This window comes from Oncorhynchus masou, chromosome 9 (genome assembly GCF_036934945.1).
Source record: "Oncorhynchus masou masou isolate Uvic2021 chromosome 9, UVic_Omas_1.1, whole genome shotgun sequence".
Lineage (NCBI taxonomy): Eukaryota > Metazoa > Chordata > Actinopteri > Salmoniformes > Salmonidae > Oncorhynchus > Oncorhynchus masou.
In genome coordinates this window covers 31,752,827-31,776,710 of record NC_088220.1, presented here as the reverse complement: position 1 = coordinate 31,776,710, position 23,884 = coordinate 31,752,827, and the positions used below count along the sequence as shown (strand labels likewise).

The 23,884-nt window shown below is 42.9% G+C and overlaps 1 protein-coding gene across 1 annotated transcript; it reads left to right on the top strand.

Moving 5' to 3' along the window:
• Positions 1 to 8: 8 nt before the first annotated feature.
• LOC135545869 (ubiquitin-like protein 3) lies at positions 9 to 8,510 on the top strand. Its single transcript, XM_064973819.1, has 5 exons — positions 9 to 954; positions 3,635 to 3,743; positions 4,106 to 4,192; positions 4,867 to 4,944; positions 6,485 to 8,510. The coding sequence occupies exons 1-5, from the start codon at positions 928 to 930 to the stop codon at positions 6,535 to 6,537; spliced, it is 354 nt and encodes a 117-aa protein (XP_064829891.1). The 5' UTR covers positions 9 to 927; the 3' UTR covers positions 6,538 to 8,510.
• The last annotated feature ends 15,374 nt before the right edge of the window (positions 8,511 to 23,884 follow it).

The window sequence follows — 23,884 nt, the reverse complement described above, 5'->3', positions numbered from 1 at the left end:
TGTTGACAGCCAGCTGATTTCCCGTGTCTTTAAATGTCCTGCCATTATTCTTCAACAAGCAGCAGCTAGGTTCGATGGTTTTCTGACCAAAAGAAACCCTCGAACATTGGATACTTTTAACCATTGGGATGCGTAGCTAAATATTTAAGTACTTGTTTTATACTGGTACAGTCTTCGAAACTGTGAGGTTATTAGTAAGATTAAGAGTAGAGATATCGCTGTTTGTCTTTTCTGTTCCGCTTTTCTGCCGCAGTCCGATATTTTCAGCTAACCTTAGCTAGCTTTTTTGATTTTAGCCAGGTAACTAGCTAGCTAATAAGTTAACTTTACATTTCTGTCATGAGCTTCTTCAATCAAACGTAATCGTTAGTGAAGTTTGTTTTCTTCAAGAAACCAACCTTGTAAATTGCCACAACCTAGAAGTAACGTTAGCTAGTTAACTTAGCTCATTGCTAGCTAGCCATGTTACTAGTTACATATTGTCAAGCAGTAGTGGAGGGTTTTCAGTAAAACTCGTCATTGAGGTTAAAGCAACGAGTTTAGAGCCATCTAACTAATGTGTTTGTGAATGTAATAGCTAACTAAGTATTCGTGTTGGCAAGCTACTGAAGCTAGCTAGCTAATTTCTAGCCAAATGCTAGCTAAATAGCGACTGTCTAGCAGTGAGTGTATGATTGCTAGACGGTGGTTGATTGGGCAGATAAGCTTCTAGCCTCCATCGTTCGCAGGTGTCACGAACGGGCGAATATAGCAACCGATTTGTTCACGTTGTCAGCGCGCTTGAGAAGGTGCTAGGCTGTTGAAAGCAGAGAAGGAAAGGGGTGAGAGTAGTAAAACGCACACAGTGCTCTTTATGCCAGGGGGTTGGCCCGGTCTCAACCAGCGAAGCGCAGTACACTCGGTTCTGTTCAGATCGGCTTCAGAACCATGACAACTGCAAGGGATCTCGATATGGTGAGTTTTGCAACCCAACACAATCTTTACTGCATAAGATCCAATGCTGTACCCCGTATGTCTAACATTAAAATGGTTACAATGCATGTTATGTTTTCCATTTTTAAATTGAACCTTGATTTAACTAGGCAAGTCAATTAAGAACAAATTCTTATTTACAATGACGGCCTACACCGGCCAAACCCGGACACCACCTAGCCCATTGTGCGCTGCCCGGTGGGGCTCCCAATATGATACAGCCTGGATTCGAACCACAGTGTCTAGTGATGCCTCTAACACTGAGATGCAGTGCCTTAGACTGCTGCGCCACTCGGGAGCCCAATTGTACAGCTATTCTCACAAACAGAATAGCTTTTTTCTGTAATCACCATCTGTCAAACTACATTTTGAGATTGACCCACATTTATTCTAGAGGTAAGCCTTAATTGATTGTCTTCCTATCACAAAATCACCCATTTTGGATGCTGTTATTCTCCAAACAAACCCAGTTGACATGTGTAAAGGCAAAGGACCTTGTCCATGGCACTGTTGTGTTAAATCAGGGATGAAGAGGAGATTGATTGTAGGGATTGAGGAGAACCAGTCAATTTGAAATCACAAACGATCTCAAATCAATGAAATGGCTGATAGGCTACTCTAGGCTGCCTGCCCTGTTGTACCAATGCCAGCTTGTAGTGCTCTAGAGTTATTGTCCACTTCTGCAAATATTTTGTTCATATTTACATTATTTTGGCAGACGCTATTATCCAGAGTGACTTAGTAGAAATACGACCTTAGCAAAAAGTGCCTCTCTGTTTCCAATGCACACATGTGTTGCACAGACCTTTTCTGTTACTTCAAAGCTGAGTTTTTGAAGTTAATGTTTCTCTTGATTGGATAGTCTAAGAGGATATCCTTGGTTAAAAAAAGAACCAAGGGCGGCTAGGCAGATTCGAGTTTGTTTTGTTTGGTTGAGGATAAAAGGGAAGAAGGGGGGGGGCTTGTTAATGATGACTTTGGTATCTAACCCCACTCTGAGGTTATGCAGTGCATAGGGGAGGGACTTCCTCTGCTTAGTAGGGTTGGCGTGTTTGTAAACAGCTCAGTGTAGGACTATCCTGACGATACACCTTGTGGCACAGATTCTTTGTTCTGGCTTCCCCGATTTACCACCAGAAAGTTTAGGGACAAATGAACATATTTTATTATGTGGGGGAATTACCCATTCAATTTTTACCATCACTTTGATATTGGTATCCAAAATATGATAGTGTTTGTAATGGTAGGATATTTGTCATGATTTCCAAGCCATTTGTTGGATTGTGGTGGGATACCAATATCTACTCTGATGAAGTTTGTGTGCGCAGTGTGTTACGATCTGTCAACTGATGGAGAGAATCAGAGGGGTGGAGTGTGGCTTCCGGCCATAGGCTAATGATGCTTCAGAGCTTTTTTCACTATTAGAGGTCTTGACCTGGGGCTGCTGCCACCGCAGGAGGGAAGGCTATGAGCCAGGGGTCTCTTCCTGTGTAGGAGCTTACGTGTATGCTTAAGGCTACTTACTGGTAGCGGATATTTTATGATTGTCGAATTGATGAGTTTATAATAGATGCCCGTTTACATAGCCTACATGGAGCATCTGACAGTAACCTCTGAGTTGCACTACTTCATTTGAAATGCTGTTTCTTTCCCTATTTCCCAAATGGATTTCAATACCCGTACAACTTACTATTTTGGAGAAATCATAGTTCACCACATAATTAGTTGTGTGGGGGGGGGTTCTTCATTTATTCTCTGTGGCATTTGGGATTTGACTCATTGCAGAACCCTGAACAACCTGCCTTACCTTCATTTGTTGTCCTCATTTGGTTTTCAATGAGAGCATTTATTCCCAGCCAAACTCTGCGCAAACACCATGTTGATGATGTAATCCTTAGACCAAGGAGCGATTGAAATCTATGAAAGAAAATGCAATTACCCAAGTCTCCTAAAAAGAAACTTCCTTTTGGATTCTGTAAATGACTGACTAACAGATGAAATGGTCCCCTTTTTTTCCTTATTTTTTTGCCTTTTTAAGGTTAAGTTGCAAGTACAATTAGTGCAACAGCATGGCCAACACTTTTGCTTCAATTTATTTTAAATGGGTTCATTTAGTGAACTGGGTGGGTACAAAGAAGAGCAGGGAAAACTCCCCAGCCCCCTCCCTCCTTCACACACACCACTATGCCCCTGGGTTACGCATTGGCCATGTAAATTTAATAACGGGGCCCAGGGCTGTCTGGGACACCTGGGGTTATCGCATTAGGCCGACAGCCCAGAGAGAGGAGCTGCCCACAGCGCTGAAGGCCCACTTCATTCCCCCCCCCAGCTCCACCCTTATCTGTGCATTGTTCTGCTATAGGGGCTCACTTCACAACAAGCTCAGTCCTCTCTGAAGGAAGCAGCCCAGTCAAACGGGGCAGAGATCTGCACCAGAGAAATCTAATTAGACAGGAATGTCAATTTCGGTGCAGGCTTCCGAGGGTCATCTCATGTCATTCGAGGTGAGAGAAAACGGACGGATTCCATGTGATTAGGCTAAGCTACATGCTTCTCATTGCTCGACGGGGTGTAAGTGTAGACTGTATAATTCTGACTTTGTGTGATTTTTGTAGAGCCATGTGTAGGATTATTAAGATGTTTTATTTTGGTGATTTTTCAGGTGAATCTGCGTCTTATCCTGGTCAGTGGGAAGACACAAGACTTTATCTTCTCCCCCAACGACTCGGCCATGGACATCGCCAAGCACGTCTTCGATAACTGGCCCTTGGGTGAGTTTGTGCATTTTGGGACGTGAATCATGGAACAGCCACAACACTGTCTTTTTATATTGAGTTGTATTGCAGAATTAATCAGGTAAATTTGCAACTTTCTTAATTCTTCTTAGTCTATGTCGGATTTAAAAACATGCTTTCTGTCTCTTGTCACGGGGACCACATTCCAGTTATTATAGGGACAGTTGTTACACAATGCCTTGGCTCTCCACACTCCACCTTCAAACCACTGATGATGGCAGCCATGTTTGTGTGTTCAACCACTGCAGGAAGTCTATGTCTGAGTGGCTGTCTGGCGCTAGTGATATTAGACTGCTTCTGAGTGTTGCTCTAATGTTGTTGTCTCATCTCTGCATCAGGATGGGAGGAGGAGCAGGTGGGCAGTGCCAGCATCCTGCGCCTCATCTTCCAGGGACGCTTCCTGCATGGCAGCGTCACACTTGGCGGTACTTGATGAACCCTCCCTTTTTTTTAAAATATACATACATACATACCGGGCTAAAATACACTAGGGAATACTGTATGTCCTTTGAAATGAAGTCTGATTTAAAACATGCCACAGTTGAGGACATGTCATCAAAGATCAATATTTTTTTTTTTTAATTTTACCCAATTTTGTGGTATCCAATTGTTAGTAACTATCTTGTCTCATCGTTACAACTCCCACTCGGGAGAGACGAAGGTCGAAAGCCATGCGTCCTCCGAAACACAACCCAACCAAGCCGCACTGCTTCTTAACACAGCACGCATCCAATCCGGAAGCCAGCCAATGTGTCGGAGGAAACACCGTGACCTGGTCAGCGTGCACTGCACCCGGCCCGCCACAGGAGTCGCTAGTGCGCGATGAGACAAGGATATCCATACCTGCCAAACCCTCCCTAACCCGGACGACACTCGGCCGATTGTGCGTCACCCCATGGACCTCCCGGTCGCGGCCGGCTGCGACAGAGCCTGGGCTCGAACCCAGAGTCTCTGGTGGCCTTAGACCACTGCGCTCCCGGGAGGCCCCTAGAATGGACATTCTGAGCATGCTTACTAATTCCAAAATTAAAGAGGATTATCTTGTGATTATATATTCTGCATATGAATTGTTCATTGTCTGTCCTTTTTGTTTTCAAAGCTTTAAAGCTGCCCCCTGGCCGAACAACTGTCATGCACTTGGTTGCCAGAGAGACCCTGCCAGAACCTAACTCCCATGGTGAGAACCTTTCTCTCGCACTCTCTGGTTGTCTGACTCATCTCATCACCTAGCTGACATGGACCAGTGGTGGGAAAACGTACCCAATTGTCTACTTAAGTAAAGGTTAAAATATCAAAACAAACTCTGAACCAATTACATTAATTTGGGGACAGGTTGAAAAGCATTAAATATTTATGGCAATTTGGCTCGATAGCTTGCACTTGCTAGCTAATTTGTCCTATTTAGCTAGCTTGCTGTTGCTAGCTAATTTGTCCTGGGATATAAACATTGAGTTATTTTACCTGAAATGCACAAGTTCCTCTACTCCGACAATTAATCCACACAAACGGTCAACCGACTTGTTTCTAGTCATCTCTCCTCCTTCTAGTCTTTTTCTTCTCTTGACTTTATATTGCGATTGGCAACTTTCATAAATTAGGTGCATTACCGCCACGGACCTCATTCGTCTTTCAGTCACCCACGTGGGTAAAACCAGTATGGAGATGGCACCTGGGTACCTGCTTCTATAAACCAATGAGGAGATGGGAGAGGCAGGTCTTGCAGCGTGATCTGTGTCACAAATAGAACTGACTTCTATTTTAGCCCTTGGCCACGCAGACGCTCGTGAGCAGTGTGGGTGCAATAATTGAATAATATAGATTTCTAAATATATTTTGCAGTGCACGTAATGCGAGCGGTGTTGTCAGCCAGTATTTGGTTTTAAATAAACTTAGGTATCAAAAGTAAACGTAATTAGTGAAATATACTTAAGTATCAAAAGTCTAAAGCAAACCAGATGGCACCATTTTCTAAATTTACAGATAGCCAGGGGCATACTCCAACACTCAGACATAATTAGTCACTTTACCTCTACCTACATGTACATATTACCTCGACTAACCGGTGCCTCCGCACATTGACTCTGTACCGGTACCCCCTGTATATAGTTGTGTTTATTATATTGTTGCTCTTTAATTATTTATTATTCTATTCTATTTTATTTATTTTTTACTTCAGTTTGAGTAAATACTTTCTTAACACTTATTTTTCTTAACGGCAGTGTTGGTTAAGGGCTTGTAAGGAAGCATTTCCCTAAGCATTTCACCTGTTGTATTCGGCGCATGTGACATACGATTTGATAATTTACAAACAAAGTATGTGTGTGTAGTGAGTCTGCCAGTTCAGAGGAGATAGGGATGACCAGGGATGTTCTGTTGATAAGTGCTTGAATTGGACCATTTTTCTGTCCTACTAAGCATTCAAAATGTAATTTTTGGATGTCAGGGAATTTATGGAGTAAAAAGTACATTCTTTTCTTTAGGAATGTAGTGAACTAAATTATAAAAAAATAATACATGTACAGATACCAAAAAAATACTACTTAAGTAGTACTTTAAAGTATTTTTTACTTAAGTACTTAACACCAGTGTCAGGGACACTGTTGAGCTGTAATTGCTACAGCTGTAGGCCTTATTGTCCCTTTAAACCTGAAAGCTTGGTGTGATATTTTCTCTTTCGTTGTCTGATGTCAAGTTTCTTTGTATCGTCCTCTTTGTAGGTCAGCGTAACCGGGAGAAGATCACAGAGAGCAACTGCTGTCTGCTCTTGTAAAAACAACAAACAACAATCCTTTCACTCCCCTCCCCCACATTCATCCTATGCTCGGCTTCTGTCTGCCCGTCAACCCTGGATTTGTGGAGATCACAGGAAGATGGGTCACAGAGCTGTCAGCGGGCGGTCTGTTGCACGTGTTTGTTGCACTCTGGCCCAATCCATGGCTTAGGAATTATGTAGGTTTTTTTTCATGCCAATTTATTCAAATCGATTTTCTTTTGTTCACCCTTTTGCCAAATTTTGCCTTTCCTTCTCTCTGTTGTAAAATCATGTTAAGAATTTGTACATATAATATCTGTGGTTACCCAGGAGGAGCATATATCCTGTGTAGCCAGGGGGGGATATACAGGTTTTGAAGACTCACCTTACAAAGAAACACCAACAAACTCTTTGGAACTTTGACCCGTACTGTGCATACAGTTGTTTGCATTACCCCTGAAGACTCGGCATAGTTTGCTCCATGTGTCTTTCTGCTAATGAAATGGAAGTTCCCACGGGTTTGGCACTTAACCGGTTTGTTTATTTGAAAGTGTGTCTTTGTAAGTTTTATGTATGGTCTTAATCTTCCCTTCCCGTCTTAGAGGAAGAGATTCATTTCCTACTGTTATACAAAGTGCCGTCCCCCCCACCCGATGTAGACTGTGTACAGTAGTTGCCTCATACTGGCAGGGAGTGTTTAGTCTGCCATAGCACCAGTGGACTGGAGTGGTGCATCTTTCTGTGCCATGGGCCACACGTGTTCGTTCTTGGACCAACACTCTCAAAATTGTAAATGGACAGCTGTGTCAACACCTGAGTGGATGTGTGTGATATTGTCGTGTTGGATCACCTCCTTGAGGATGAACTGGTTTAGCTAGATGAAGAATCTAAACTAACTCCTACGTGTCCTCCCCCTGGTTGTAAAGCCTTGCTTTCTTTTTTTTCTCCTTTTTTAAACTGAGTGAAAATATTTTGAAGGAGTGCTTCTGAGTGACCATTTTGTGTCATTCTGAATGGCTTACGTCTCTGATCAACATGACCGTTTAGACTGTACCACACCCAGTCTCATGAGGAAGCCCTGTATCCTCGCCACTCCCCGTCTGACCTGAGTGAGGAGTAAGGGAATCGACGCCAGGAGCCAGTCAACCGTGAGGTGGTGGTGGTGGGAGGGCTTCCTACAGGACATAAGGGCTAGAGGCATGGGAGGGAGGGAGCAAGGGCTTGGTGAGGGTACCGGCTGGAAAATGAGGAAATTATGTATTTTTACCCCCTTTGTTTGGATGCTGTCTGTTTTTGCCTTTTTGATTTATTCTGTAATCATATTAATATTGTATTTTTTTTAAATCTTGTATTGTTTATTCTGTTTTTGTCTGACTCCTGTTAATTGAATACTTTTCGTTCCAGGGGTTGTATGTATATGTCTGGGAATGTAGATCATGTTCTGTGTGTTCGTGGATGGGCTGGGGAAATGTCTGTGTAGTGCGACAGTATGGCTGCATTAACACAGGCAGCCCAATTCGGAGATATATATATATTTCAGTTATTGGCCTTGGTATTTTTTGACCAAAAAGCTCTGAAAAAGATTTTATGTGAGAGGTCAAAAGACCAGTTAGTGGAGAAAAAAATATCAGAAATGGGCTGCCTACGTAAACCCAGCCGTAGTGTTTTAGAGTGTGTAATGGGTGTGTGTTTTGTCAGGTGTGTGTGTGTGTGTGTGTGTGTGTGTGTGCTCGTGCGCCTAAATACTGAGTGAGTGTGTGGGTGAGAACTGTGGGATAGTTATGCAGGTGGTTGAGTAGGAGGGCAGATTGGTCTTGGGTGGCAGTGGTTTCCATGGAAACAGTGTGGTTCCTTCCTTTGAGTGAGTCTTTTGGTTAGTGTTTGTCAACCAATGTCACTGCTATGAAATTTATCTCAATGTGAATAAATGTAAAAAATAAAAAGTGATCTGCTTTAAGGTATTGTAAATGAATAAACATCTTTAAATATTACTTGTTTTTTTTACTAAAAGGAACAGGGGAGTAGAAATCAAGTTAGTTAAGCAGTGTTGGGGAGTAATGAACTACATGTTGTTCAACTTGTAATTTAATTACATTTTGCAGTAGCTTGGTGGTAGTTGAACTAAATTCTAATCTAGGTAGTGTGTTCAATAGTTTGTTACTTTTTTGCCGTGAAGCTAACTACTGGAACAACACTACCTTTTAGCTAAAACATGAGTGAAGTAGGCAATCACTTCCTTTATTTTGTCGTCAGACCTGCCTTATTCTCATTTGAAACATTTTCTTACATTTACATTTAAGTCATTTAGCAGACGCTCTTATCCAGAGCGACTTACAAATTGGTGAATTCACCTTCTGACATTTTCTTAACGTAAGACCCCAAGGTGATCTGTTCTTGCAATTTGTAGTCTGACGGCTCAGATTTTGTTTTCAGGAAATAGTTTGGCTGTATTGAACTACTTTTTCAAAGTAATTTTTAAAAAGTCAACCATATTTCTAAAGGGTAGCTTAAATTCTTTCTGTGGGAAGTAATTGGTAGCTTGAATTATGTTTTCAGAGTATCTTCCCCAACACTGTAGTTAGGCATGTGGCTTGCCTCTGGGTGGCAGTGTTGTGTAGATACTCAATACTCTCGCTGTGTATATTACTCTTCCAACATCAAGTTCCATACTGGTAAGATTAATACCTCTTTTGCCATCCTATAAGGGCAAAATATTGATGTTGGCTGTTATATAAACAGTTTCCCTCTGACTAATAATGATTGGCTGGTGTTATCTATTATTCAAAGGTTCTTTTGCAATGAAATGGTTAAGTCGTAGACTGATGGTTTCTCTCCGGTATCACATACATGACATGAACAAAGGATAAGAACGAGTGACTGATGGATCACTGTATGTGGACTTGCATAACTAAAATGTAATCGGTCACCAGATTGGTTTTAGAATGTGTTCAAAGAGTCATATTAATGTTTCTTCCGGTGTTGGAAATAAGTTTGGGCCTTTGGATTCTGTCTGAGACTTAGACCCCATATAAAATGCTTTGCATGTCGTGATGATTGAGTCGTAACGTTTGGTTGAGCTGTTATTATTCGATATGTTCTCTCCCGTCTGTTTTGGAAAAATCTGGTTATGACGCATAGCCAAAAGAACTCCAGGTTTCCAGTTGACGTTGGCGATAAACGTCAAGCCCCCGGAATTATTCTAAAACCTAGTGCCGTTCTTAATCTTTTTAAATCAAACTACTTGTCCTTCCATGCTTCTGCTCATGTCTCTGTCTGGCAGCTTCTAGTTTTCTGTCTGGCAGTGGATTTAGTAAGAACACACAGAGGGAAGATGAGCAAGATGGTCATGAGAGGGGTCTGAACTGTGAGGTGATAACCAGAAACTGACCTGGACACAGGGAAGCAGCATCTGTTGAAAGCATTGCTACTCAAAACTGTTTCAGGATGAATAACTTTGCGGTATTGCATGAGCCGGGGCACGTGCGGTCAGTCAGTCGAGTGTGTTAGAGTGGGCCCCGATCCAGGGTTAACAACCAAGAGAAACGGAACCACACAGTTCAGCTGGGCCATCTCTTGGGGTGTTGTGCTATGCTGCTGTGGGGTTGGTAATGGGGATAGGGGAAGTCTAGCTGCCGTACCCAGCTTACTCTGACATTGGCTGGGGACTCTTTGCAGGGAAGCTGTGATGTGGCGCAGCGGAGGACTGTCTTTCTAGAGATTTCTGAGGCCCTGGGAGAGCCATCTCTCTTTTCCCCTCTGCCTGGGCTCTATCTGTTTCTCACACTCCTCCTCCTGCCTTTCTCCCTCTCTCTCTCAGAGGCCCTCTGCAGGCACTCTGGGTAATAGGTGTGTCAACATCATAAAAGTGATAGATGTGTAAGGCTGTTCACCGGCAGGGGGGTTGTGACTTAGAAATGTTTTTTTCCTCTGTTTTTTAAGCCTACCAGAATCCCTTTCCCCCTTCTTGCTTCTGGCTAGTGCAGAGCCTTTTTGCCTTGTCAGTCCCACTTATATTAAAACCAGCTGTGAATGCACACAAACACACACACATGCATACACACACACACAGTTGAGCACAGGCTGAGGACAGGCTACTGATACCACAGACTCTGGGCTTGTCCATTTTTAAATGTTTTAATCTGTCAGGCTTTCTGTACAGTCTGGTTAGTCAGACAGTAGTGGGAGAAAGCCAGATGGGATGTGTCGCTGTCTGTGAAAGGGGTTGTACACTTGTGCCTATTTGTTAAGGTGTGTGCATTTATTCGTCTGTTTCTTTCTATAAACCAGAAACCCACTGAGAGTGGAGTTATGAGAGTTCAGTAGGCCAATATGAAAACACACACACATCCACCACACACCCACACACACGGCGGGGTGTCAATGAGGGAATGAGTGTTCACACACTGACTTCAGTAGTCTTTCTCCTCTCTTCACTCCCATCTCCAATCATCCCCTCTCCTCCTAATTGGAAAAATTACCTCATTTCATATGACTCCTTCATTCCACATGAACAGACCGACACTAGACAGAAGTCAGGGACAGGACGTGGAGTTCGTCCGGGCGTGTGAAGGGGGAAGGGTATGGCAATCAACATAGTCCTACTGTTTTCACAGCCAATAAGCAACGGCACCACTGTAGAACTGTCAAACACAAGGCAGCATTTCGCTACATCATTTTTTCCTTTGGCCGTTGATTTTACCAGATGGTCCCTTGTGCTCTATAGCATGCCACTGTAAAAAGGGGCAGGCCAGAGCAGGGGGGCTTGACAACAATATAGCCTCTGTACCTCACAAAGCAGGGGTGACCAGGTGAGAATGAGAGAGAGTAGTCTAAAGAGAGCAAATACAGAGGAGGGGAGCCCCGCCTGAGACATCCTGAGATTTAATCTGTTGCTCCCACACGTTTCTAGACCGATTAATCAACAATAAAGCGAATATAAACCATTATGTACGCTTGCCTCCTTGTGGTCTCTTCTGTTTCAATCTCACAGTCTTCTGTCTTCCTGCCTCAGACTCACTCTCATACACAACACATTTAGATCCTCTCAGATCACATCATTCGGTCCTGCTTATGTACTGCACTAATGTACAAGCATGCTTTTAAATGAAATTCCTTTACTCTGCTTTTAGGGATTTTCTTCTTAGTCTTGAACCCCAACCAGCGTATTAAGAGTATTATAAAACAGGTGGTTTGAGCCCTGAATGCTGATTGGCTAACAGTCGTGGTATATCAGACCTTATACCAAGGATATGACAAAGCATTTATTTTTACTTCTCTAATTACGTTGGTAACCAGTTTATAATAGCAATAAGGCATCTCGGGGGTTTGTGATACATGGCCACAAGAACAGCCCTTCACTGCATATATCACACCACCTTGGGCCTTTTTGCTTAACTATCATCCATCCCATTGACAGTAACCCCCACCACACACACATGTGCATAGGAAAGTAGAAATGAACAGAGGAAAGGAAGATATGTCATAGGTTAAACGGATAGCAATACAGTGCATTCAGAAAGTATTCAGACCCCTTCCCCTTTTCCAAGAATGATCAATGGAAACAGGATGCACCTGAGCTCAATTTCAAGTTTCATAGCAAAGGGTCTGAATACTTATGTAAATAAGGTATTTCTATCTTTAATTTTTTATAAATTTGCAAAAATGTCTAAAAACCTGTTTTTGCTTTGTTATTATGGGGTATTGTGTGTAGATTGACGAGGGGGGAAAAAAACAATTTAATCCATTTTAGAATAAGGCTGAAACATAACAAAATGTGGAAAAAGTCAAGGGGTCTGAATACTTTTTGAATGCACAATATATCATGGCCAGGATAAGAGCCACGTCAAGCCTCTTTGGATGAATTGATTTGCTGAAGATAATAAATTAGCGCTGGTGTTAGTGGAAGTATGACTATTAGCAGTGGTATTAGTGATCATTTGAGATTGAATAGTAATCTCTGCCAAGAAAGAGTCCTCTATGGGTTCCCCACCTCACTAGGGACTGGCGATCAAAATACAAATAGGGCCGGTTGATGTTTTTCTACAGTAACATTTTTCCAGAGATTTGTTTGGATTATTTGGCTTGGCTCTCTGTATGCTCATTGTTAGAGCAGGGTGAGCGGTCACTTTAGGGGACTGGTTTCTAGCCAAACTCTTTCTCTGGCTTCCCTTGAAATGAAAGGATTTTAAAAAAGATAGGAGGAAAAACATTGTAAAGATTTTTTTTTAAAGAGGAGCTGGGCCAAAACTTGGTGACTGCATGCCTTCCAGAGTGGTTCAGAATTATAAATGATCAGTTCCCTCTGGCAGCTTTACTTCTTGACCATCTTTGTGTTTGATTATACTTTAGTTATCGACGTTGAATTAGTTAGCTTAATCAAAACAGTTCAGCAGTTTTGGTCAACCGTGAATTGTAAATGTATCCATTGTCGGTTTTAGAAGCCAACCAATGGATGCTTGTTATGGTTCTGCTCCATCAAACAGCCATGATCTTTCAATATAAGGACAGTATACATTTTCAGTATAGATATTCTGACAGCTGTTGTTGTTGGTTTACATAAATCTTACCACAAAAGAACATTGTTTAATGCTGATTTATGATAAGTCATATTTCTCTCCAGCTTTGATTATATGACATTCGTTACATCTCTGGTCTGCTGTCATGAATATGTATCTTTAATGGCTTCCATTTGGTTCATATTTGCATTTTCTCATCCCTCTGTTTTCCTTTCGTGATGGTGATGATGATTTATGAATGGGTGGCTCTGGTTTCTGCATCTCCTCAGTGGCTCAGACACTCAACTCCCGAGGCACCTGAAAGATGAGTAGTATTGGTAAGGCGCTGTTTGTTTGAAGTTTGGTGTCCATATCATGTCTATGACTGTTTAGTCGATGTGCTAATTGTGTTTTGGATCAATGGACTCAAAGGGGATGAGAAGTGACCTAATCTGGGCATGTGCCCATCTCTTTAATACCTTCCTCATCCACTGACCTACACAGTGGTGCTGTGAGACCCGACTGGACCATAGACATATATGAAACTGGACTCAAACCGCCTGGCCAAAATAGTCTATGACACCATTCCAACCAACTAATCCCAGTTGCGTGAGTATTTGAGAGCGTTTCCAAATACTGTGAAATTGTGTGTGTTCTGTGTGTGTGAGAAAGTGGGTGTCTCCCTCCAGTATGTAATTAAGTACATGTTTTTATATGTTTATGGGTGTTTGCACAGTATCTGCAAACATTGATGCTGTATTTCATTTTTATTGATTGCCTTTATCTAAGTGAGAGATCATAAGGGGTTCGCTGTCAGGTGGGGGTAAGATCCGGAGGTCTGCCCATTGCCCAACCATTTTACACTACATTACTGCTCTTATCCACACTAATGGGCTCTCTTGGTGGGATTCCCAATGGTGATGAGGATTTAAATACCTGGCCCCTCGCCCACCACAGCTGTGCATGGATACATTTTGGCTGCATGTCTGCTGTAGGCATTATGATGCCATTTATCAAGTTGTTCCATCAAACTCCAAACCGGCATGAGAGTACCAATGAATCAAACTCCCCCTGTTCATTTTAAACGGGATTCCCATCCAATGTACAGTGTATGGGGATTGACTTGAGTCCAATGATGAACCCTTATGGATCCACAATGGATTGGTCTGGTTGTGTGTGGTCTGACTTTGCAGTGACTGACCGTATTGGTTGCATCGGGTCAACACAGAGTCAAGACATGGGCCGTCCTAACCTTGGCCGAGTTGAATCTGACATCTCAGCATCTCCATCAGAGGGTATAATTTCACTGTTAGTCTACACCTGTTGTTTATGACACGTGACAAATAAAAACCGGCATTGATTCAGATGAGGGAGTGTAGGGAGCCAGCGGGTTTAAGGACAAGGTTGGACGCTACTGAGATCCACCCGGCTTCACTAAGGTCCTGTGTTGCATTGTTGAATATCCTCTGCAGTTTCCTGGTGTTACAGCCAAAGAAAAGGGCAAAAACAACACTTGGAAGATGAATAAAGAAAACGAAAGGGTAGAGGATGGAAAGCGTCCCAAAAGAGAAAAGAGTGCGAAAAAGAGAGGGTGGGAAAGGTGAGTATCAGGGGAGGGAAAGTGATAGAGAGAGAACGGCGCTGAGAGTATGCTGCATCTCATTACTGAGTAAAGGGAGAAGACACTGTCCCTGAGGAGTTTGGTCTCTATTCTTCATCTGTGTGCTATGCTGATTCCCTGTGCCTGGGTCTCTGGGCTGGGAAGGCTGATTCAGGGACGGGTCTCCATGGCTCAGCATGAGGCCCATCTGTCTGTCACGTGGAGTCTGGGCGACTCATGAAAAGAAACATCAATATCTAACAACACGGAGCCAGCTGAAGTGAATTCCGCCGTCCCTCGTTCCAGCACCACCACATAAAACTCCCTCTTGCTTGTTCCGTGTACTGTTTACTCCAGAGCTATTTGTTATTCCGTTTGATGCTGTGTCTCTCCAACCAGTCTCTCTGTTTACATCCGTCTGCTCAGCATTATTTATGACATCAACAGATGGATTTGATAAAGCAGGGGGGATTTGTTAGAGTACTTTAATTGGAACTATGTTGTAGTCAATGAAGCAATACATACTGACCTCCATGTGAACTAGCAGTGAGTGTTCATACCTCTTGTCTCTGTCGGTCTGTCTGAGGGTTCTGTCCTGCTGGGCCTCAGAGGCTGGGAAGCCAGCAGCGGGTGCAGGGAAGCAGGAGCCAGTGGTGCTGATAGCAGCAACAAGTAAAGGTCACGTTGACTGTATATTTCTGCCGAGCTGTGGATATTATGATTTCATGACAGCAGGTTTGTGTTTGGGTTCTTCACAGGTCTCCGTTTATGGAGACTGAGAGAGAGGATGAACCAGATCGATCCCTGTTTTTGTCTGTTCTCTCAGAGTGTGCGTTGTGGGTAAAAGGACATCTGGGAATTGTTGGGGAGTAAACTGAGTTAAACATGGTGGATCTGGTGAACCAACGCTCTTTTTAAGCAAGCACACCAGTCAAGTTCTTCCACAGGCCGATCTCGTCAAACTATTTCTGTATGCTTCTCGCTTTGTGCGCAGGGGGCATTGTCCACAAACTGTTGCCACAAATTTGGAAGCACAGAATTGTCTAGAATGTCATTGTATGCTGTAGCATTAAGATTTCCCTTCACTGGAACTAAGGACCCTGATCCATGAAAAACAGCCCCAGACCATTATTCCTTCTCCACCAATCTTTACAGTTGGCACTATGCATTGGGGCAGGTAGCGTTCTCCTGGCATCCGCCAATCCCAGATTCTTCTGTCGGACTGATACAGTATATGGTGAAGGGTGATTCATCACTCCAGAGGACACGTTTACACTGCTCCAGAGTCCGGCAAGCTTTACACCCCTCCAGCCAATGCTTGGTGTGGCGCATTGTGATTTTAGGCTTATGTTGGGCTGCTCAGCCATGGAAACCCATGTCATGAAGCTTCAGACGAACAGTTATTGTGCTGATGTTGCTTCCAGAGGCAGTTTGGAACTCGGTGGTGAGTGTTACAGATGATTTTTATGCGCTTCAGCACTCAGCGGTCACATTTTGTGAGCTTGTGCTGTCTACCCCTTCGAGGCTAGGCAGGGCATAATTTGAACAAACTGACATGTTGGAAAGGTGGCATCCTATGACGGTGCCACGTTGAAAGTGACACTTCAGTAAGGCCATTCTACTGCCAATGTTTTGTCTATGGAGATTGCATGGCTGTGTGCTCAATTTTATACACCTGTCAGCATCGGGTGTGGCTGAAATAGCCAAATCCACTAATGTGAAGGAGTGTCCACATACGTTTGTATATATAGTGTAACTTAATGACATCTTATTCCAACTTGTGCTCAGAATAGGAAAACAGAAATTATGCACGTCCACATGTGGCACCAACCTGGTCTCAGAGCATTTCGTATTATTCTGTACGTAAATCCAAGACACTCCATTTGGTATGATATGTGATGTTTGGTATGGTTAGATAAGACAGATGGTTAATTAAGGCAAAAACAAAAGGAGGGTGGATGGGTGGGCATATATTACATGTGTAACCTAAGTAACCTACTGTCTTTATCAGTGACTGAAATGCACTGTATACAAAATTGTGTACAATGTCCATAGGCACAAAAAAGGTTGAAGTTGAAAGTGTAACAACATAACACATTCTTTCATCTTGTACTGCTTCTCTAATCTTGTACTGTTCAAACCATTTTAATTTTGGTTACTTAAGACAGAAACAATAGGAGGGAGATTGGTCAGGAAGGAAGAATGGGCGTATAATGCAAATGTAGAGCAACCCAAAGGTTGTGTGTTTGAATCTCATAACAGAACATAACAGAACTTTAGCATTTTCGCTAAATAGCGACATTGCAACTACTTACTACTTTTTAGCTACTTTGCAATTAGCTAACCATTCTACCAAACCATAACCTTAACCCCTTTAACCGAACTCCTAAACTTAACCCTAACCCGAAGCCTAGCAAACGTTAGCCACCTAGCTAGAATTCGTAACATATCATACATTTTGCAAATTCATAACATATTGTACATTTTGAAAATTTGGACATATCATACTAATTATAATTCGTAACATATTTTACGAAATGGGTGATGGACATCCACAAAATAATTTATATCATACTAAATGGAGTATCTCGGATTTATGTACAAAATAATACGAAATGCTCTGACACCAGGTTGGTGGCACGGGAGCTGAGCAAAAAGAAAAGCTAGTCAAAATATACAATACTCACAAAAGAAAGCAGACATTCACTTTCTTTTTCTAGAAGGTCTAAGCACCCTTTTAGCAATGATGGTCAGTGGTTTTCAAGGAAAGGTGAAGAAGTGAACCGTGGCAGCCTGACACTGAAATGATTGTCATGGGTCACTAATAAGAAATGTTGCATATTATATGACAGCTGGTTCTGATTTGGCTTCTCCCTACAGGTTAAGCAGACTGGGTCCTGGAGGAGGTCAATGGCTGCAGTCTGCAGACCTCTGTCATGCTGCCTGAGACCCTGCAGGCCAAGTTGATTGATTCACTGTCCCCTTATACACACGGTTTATCCTCTCCGTCTGTCCCCAAGGTGCCGAACGGACCCACTCGGTCTCCTAAATGCGATTCAAACTCACAAATACCTAACAATTAACATTGCATGAATGAGAGAGAGGGAGAGATGGAGGGATAAAGAGAAAGAAAGTATGCTTAAATTGGCCCATTTGTAAGTATGTATAGTCTCTGTTGAATAAGAGCATATTTGATGTGGAAGAGCCAAGTGATTAGAGGGGTGAATGGAGGTTGAACTTAAACACTGAGACACAGCTGCAGCCCAGCCTCTCTGTCTTGGTCCTTGGCCTGGCCTAGTGCCTGCAGTTCTGTCAGCCCGTGCCTCAAATGGTAGTATTCACAGACGAGTGTCAGCGACAGGGAGTCTGCAAGCCGTCTACAGCCCTGCTAGCAGCCTGGGCAGCAAAGTTACAGGAATTTTACTACACTAGAGCAGGAAGAAAGAGTGGATAGGAGACATTTATTGTAAACACTGCTTGTTTTTTTTGTGACAGGCAAATGAAAAGTACATTTTTTTGTGTGTAGTACATGATTTTGTATACAGTGCCTTTCAATCATAGATCAAGAGGGGGGCGGCAGGGTAGCCTAGTGGTTAGAGCGTTGGACTAGAAACCGAAAGGTTGCAAGTTCAAATACCCGAGCTGACAAAGCTACCTAAGGGTTTTGTTTTCTAAGCTCATCACAAATAACTTTAGCAACTGTTACAACTACAATTTAGCTACTTTGCAACTACTTAGCATGTTAGCTAACCCTTCCCCTAACCTTAACCATTTAACCTAACTCCTAAACCTAACCCTTTCACTTCTTAGCTAGCATGTTAACTAACCTTGACCCCGAACCCTAACCTTAATCCAAAGCCAAGCTAACATTAGCCACCCAGCTAGTCTAGCTAATGTTAGCAATAACACATTGGAATTTGTCTCATGTACATGAATGCATTATGAAGAAAGAAAATCATGTAATAAGCACAAAATGCATTGTGATGAAAATCGTGTAATACACACAAAAAAGTCAATTTTTTTGTGTGCCTGTCACAAATTTCAAATAAGTAATTTGTGTCTATTTCACAACAAGGTGTGAAAGTGTGTTGATTATCCAGATCTATGTTTACAGTGATGCCAGTTTTACTCTGTTTTCAAAATGTAATGGTTTGTTGGTCAGTCATGGTTTGATTGATTTCATGCCAGGTAAAGCACTCCGATGCAATAGTGAGAAAGTGACAGAAATGCAGATGTGTTTGGCTGTAAAGTTGACAATGGCAGATATGGCTCTGAATCAGTCACTTGCAGTACTTATTCCCACACTGTCTAACCTCTCTCCCTCTCTATTTCTCTCTCTCTTCCTCTCTCCTGTCTTCTCTCCTTGGTGTGACTATTTGGAAGGCAGCAGCCTGTGGATGTGAGGTGGAAATGAAGAATTAGCTGTCTGAATTTGGAGGATTAGCTGTCTTTTAAATCCATCACTTTTAAGTGCACACACATGCATAGAACACACACACACACACACACACACACACTGCACTTGTTTCATAGTTGCACAGATTGAGACATGTATAGGGTGTTCTGCTTTTGTTCCTGGTACAGATTCGCTATTACTAACCCCCCCCCTTGATAATGTTTTTTTTAAGCTTCTCCCAAAAAGATTCCTGCTGTCAGAGTCGAGGCTGTTGTTTGTCAGTTGGCTATTAATACCACCAAGATAAGTTTGCAATTAAACAATTGTTGTTGCAGTGTTTTGTCACAGGGATGATTTCGTGTGTCGGGGCCTTTGGAGCACCGAGCCACCTCCCGTCGGATGGATTTATCTATAGGCCTCAATCAGCGATGGATTCAAATCTGGTCTAAACAATAGCTTCAATAACCTAATGGGTCAGGGATGAGAACTGTTGGAATTCTATTAGACCTAGTGTTGCCTCATCTCCCTGTCACTGATTCAAAGGAGACCACTGCTCCACAAAAACACAGGTCAGGCCCATGGAGAAGCAGTAGTGAGAGTATTATCCTCCACTTAAATTAGTTTCATGCCACATGGAAAGTGTCTGCTTCTGACACTGGGAGTGAGGGAATTCTTTGTTTCCGTGGTGTTTATAGGCTTAAACAGAGATTCGGACAGCCTCGCCTTTCTTTGAGCTCTCTGATTGCTTTAAAGTCCCGTCTACGGCTCCACTGTTCCAGCACTCATGGCCGGGGACCAGAACAGGCCGCCTTGTGAAGTGAAGAGGAAGAAACCCAATAAAAAAAGTCTGCCTGCCAAAACCTCAGTGAATTCCTGATGAAGGAAAGAATGCAGCAGGAAAATAAGCCACGTTACCATTCCTTCTCATTTCCCCCTCACTCCTTCCCTTTTTTGATAAACACAAATCCTTCCCTGTGCCTCCCCGCTCGCTCCTCTTCCTCACTCAACTCCTCATTCACTTGCACAGTTCTGGCAGAGTCTAGGAGAACCATGAAATCCCTCAAGTCCAGTCCAGATCTCTGGCAGAGAGAGAGATGTTGAAAAAAAATAGTTCCACTTGCATTTGAGATCTCAGTAATAGTTAAACATATGCGCTCATCCACTGATAGTTTATCCATTGTTGGAAAGTTTAATTTGTCTTACTGACCCTCTACGAGAAGTGTTAGAGGGTAAATAGGATAGGGTGTGTCGAGTGATTGACTGAAACAGGGCCTGTGTATTAGCCTAGCTGTTTCTCTTTATTCCCCAGCCTGGCAGTAGAGTATTGCAGAGGAAATGTCTTGTTATGGAGCTTCAGAGATGTTACGCAGATGGCTGTTTGGTTTCCTCATGTGATTAATGTCAGTTGATTAACCCTGGTTGGGGGCTGGGGAGCAGAGATGGGTAGCTCTACAGCTGCCGATATGACTGAATGATCTGGTAGCAAACGTCCTTGCTCTGTTTGTCAGAACTGGGTTTGGACTGTCTCCATTGAGCATACAGGGAGAGAGAGGGGTGGGTTAGGGGGATTCTGCACTGTCCTTCTATGTAACTTTATGTTGATTAAATCACTTCATACTTCAGCAGCTTCACTGCATGGATTTCTTTCTAAAGTCCTCCCTCACTGTTTTGTGGAACTAATTGGGAGTGAGAGGTGAGTTGAAGTACACACACATATTTCCCCTCACCCCCCATGAGTTCCAGTGTGTGGCCACTAAAATATCTGCCTGTCATCGAGTCTGCTCGGTTACCTGGCAACATCCATTGTTCCGGTGGGAGTGCCTCCAGAGAGTGGGTGGGGGTTGATAACATTCCAGGACATTCCATTGAGGACTCAGGTGCCTCCCTCGGCCAGGCTCATAGCTCCGTAGCGTGTATGTGCTGAAGGACAGGTGTGCTGGTGCGCTGTGCTCTCTGAGCCTTGAAGGGAAAAACCACGCAACCACACCCACTAAAGCCCGTCTGATTCAACTTCTTACTCATAGAGACATGATGTCAATGTGGATATTTAGGGCCAAATATGGACATGTGCAGGTTTAAGGAAGGACTTGATGAAGGAGACAAGGCAGTTAATCTTCTCAAAAACACTCTGCAATATACATCACCTGTCAGTATGGAATCTGTGTGCAGAGGGGAGGACAGGGCAATGCATTAAGAGAGGGCTGAAAGTGAACCTGAAAAGTTCACCTCGAGGTCTGCAGTAAATATTCAAACCTGTTTACCAAACGTTTTGTGGTAGATTTGCTCCTTTCGGCTCAATTACTTGAGTGTTTTTTCTCTCTCTCTCCCTCTTGTGGATACAGGTTTTTGAAGTATGATCTCTCCCATGTCTTTGGATCAGTTGCAGCAATACATGTTGTGATTCAATAACAACCTGTTTGATGATTTTTCAATATGCGGCATGACATATTTGGGGGGAGGGAAGAGGAGATAGGATAAAAGGGTTAGCACAGGAAATATCACTGTCTACATGAAGCAGTGGGTTCAAGTGCCGTCAGATGCCCCCAAATATTTGAATCTAAATCTGCATGGCTCCTTGTGCTCTTTACAGGAGCAGTTCATGTATAAAAGGCACTTCTGGATGATCTTTGTTCCTTGTCCTTGCTTCCCTGTTACCTTCCATGGTAGGATTCTAAACATGCTGATCTGATGGTGCTTGAATCCACTGGAGGTCGGTGCTGTTTACGATTAGGGAGTACACTTTTTTTTTTCTCCCATTCCTGCATTTTTTTTATACTCTCATTCATATTCCATCCACCCAGCTCCATGTAAAAACGATAGCTTTAGGCTACTACGTGATATTTGACTTTAAACAATATCCATCATGAGATTTTATAACGTAGGTGCACAGGTCGAGAGACAAATTGCCTTAATCAAGGTGACAGACAGTGACACATTCAATACCACCTTTCCTGCATCTAGCTCATCTAGGATATAATCATTAGTCCAAACAGTTGCAAAATATATTTTCTATTGGACAAATTCAGGTAGGTTTATCCCTGTTTCATTCTGTTTACTTCCTTTTCAGAAAAGTTTTTTAACAGAATCGGCAGAATGAATACACCCCTGATCACCCGCGCAACAGTTCACTTTCATAGAAGCCATATACAAACAGCATCATCACTTTCCTCGTTGTATAATTCCTTCTCGCATCTACGCGCTCTCCTCCTCTTACCATTTCTCTCAGCTTGTGGACAGTGCACCATTCAACAACTGTCTGTGACCAAGCGAAAAAACCTTTCTAAGCCAACCTTCATACCATAACCGCTAACCACGACACAGACTACATCGTTGTCACCATATTAACTAACGTCATAGTCAACATACAGTAGCTAATTGAACTAACGCATTAGTAAACCCACTACAATCATGTAGTACAGTGTACAGCAAGCAGTATAGCAATTACACCAGCGGGTCCTGGTGGCAATTAATGAATCAAACTGAATGCTTACTTTGACTTGGAAGAGTTCCAATGTTGTAGCCAGCTACCTAACATACAGTGCATTCGGAAATGATTAATACCCCTTCCCTTTTTCCACATTTTGCTACGTTACAGCCTTATTCAAAAATTGATAAGATATGTTTTTTCTCATCAATCTCCACGCAATACACCATAATGTCAAAGTGAAAATCAGGTTTATATAAAAAATGTAAAATGTATAAAAAAACTAGTTTGCATAAGTATTCAGACCCTTTGCTATGAGACTTGAAATTGAGCTCAGATGCATCCTGTTTCCATTGATCATCCTTGAAATGTTTCTACAACTTGATTGGAGTCCACCTGTGGTAAATTCAATTGATTGGACAGGAAGGCTACCAAAAATTGTCTGCATGATTGAAGGTCCTCAAGAACTCAGTGGCCTCCATCCTTCTTAAATAGAAGAAGTTTGGAACCACCAAGACTCTTCCTAGAGCTGGCCACCCAGCCAAACTGAGCAATCGGGGGAGAATGTCCTTGGTCATGGAGGTGACCAAGAACCCGATGGTCACTCTGACAGAGCTCCAGAGTTCCTCTGTGAAGATGGGAGAACCTTCCAGAAGGACAACCATCTCTGCAGCACTCCACCAATCATGGCCAGATGGAATCCACTCCTCAGTAAAAGACACATGACAACCCGCTTGGAGTTTGCCAAAAGGCACCTAAATGACTCTCAGACCATGAGAAACAAGATTCTTTAGTTTGATGAAAGCCAGATTAAACTCTTTGGCCACGTTCGGAGGAAACCTCGCACCATCTCTACGGTGAAGCATGGTGGTGGCAGCATCATGCTGTGGGGAGGTTTTTCAGCGGCAGGACTGGGAGACTAGTCAGGATTGAGGGAAAGATGAACAGAGCAAAGTCCAGACAGATCCTTGTTGAAAACCTACTCCAGAACGCTCAGGACCTCAGACTGGGGCGAAGGTTCACGTTCCAAAGGGACAATGACCCTAAGCACACAGCTAAGACAACACATGAGTGACTTTGGGACAAGTCTCTGAATGTTCAAGTCCGGTTTCTGTCCCAGCCAGAGACCGGACTTGAACCCAACCAAACTTCTCTGGAGAGACCTGACCTAAATTGCTGTGCAGCGACGCTCCCTATTCAACCTGACAAAGCTTGAGACGATTTACAGAGAAGAATGGGAGAAACTCTCCAAATGCAGGTATGCCACACTTGTAGCGTCATACCCAAGAAGACTCGAGGCTGCAATCGCTGCCAAAGGTCTTCAACAAAATTCTGAGTAAAGGGTCTGAATACTTAAGTAAATGTCATATTTTAGTTTTTTATTTGTACCAAATGAGCAAAAAAAATTAACAGCCTCTTTTTGGTTTGTTATTATGGGATATTGTGTGTAG

Bases quoted from the DNA above. Each gene is read 5' to 3' on its own strand.
- LOC135545869 (XM_064973819.1), top strand. From the start codon at position 928: ATGACAACTGCAAGGGATCTCGATATG. The intron at 955-3,634 runs GTGAGTTTTGCA...GTGATTTTTCAG, and splicing joins CTGCAAGGGATCTCGATATG to GTGAATCTGCGTCTTATCCT. The intron at 3,744-4,105 runs GTGAGTTTGTGC...TCTCTGCATCAG, and splicing joins CTTCGATAACTGGCCCTTGG to GATGGGAGGAGGAGCAGGTG.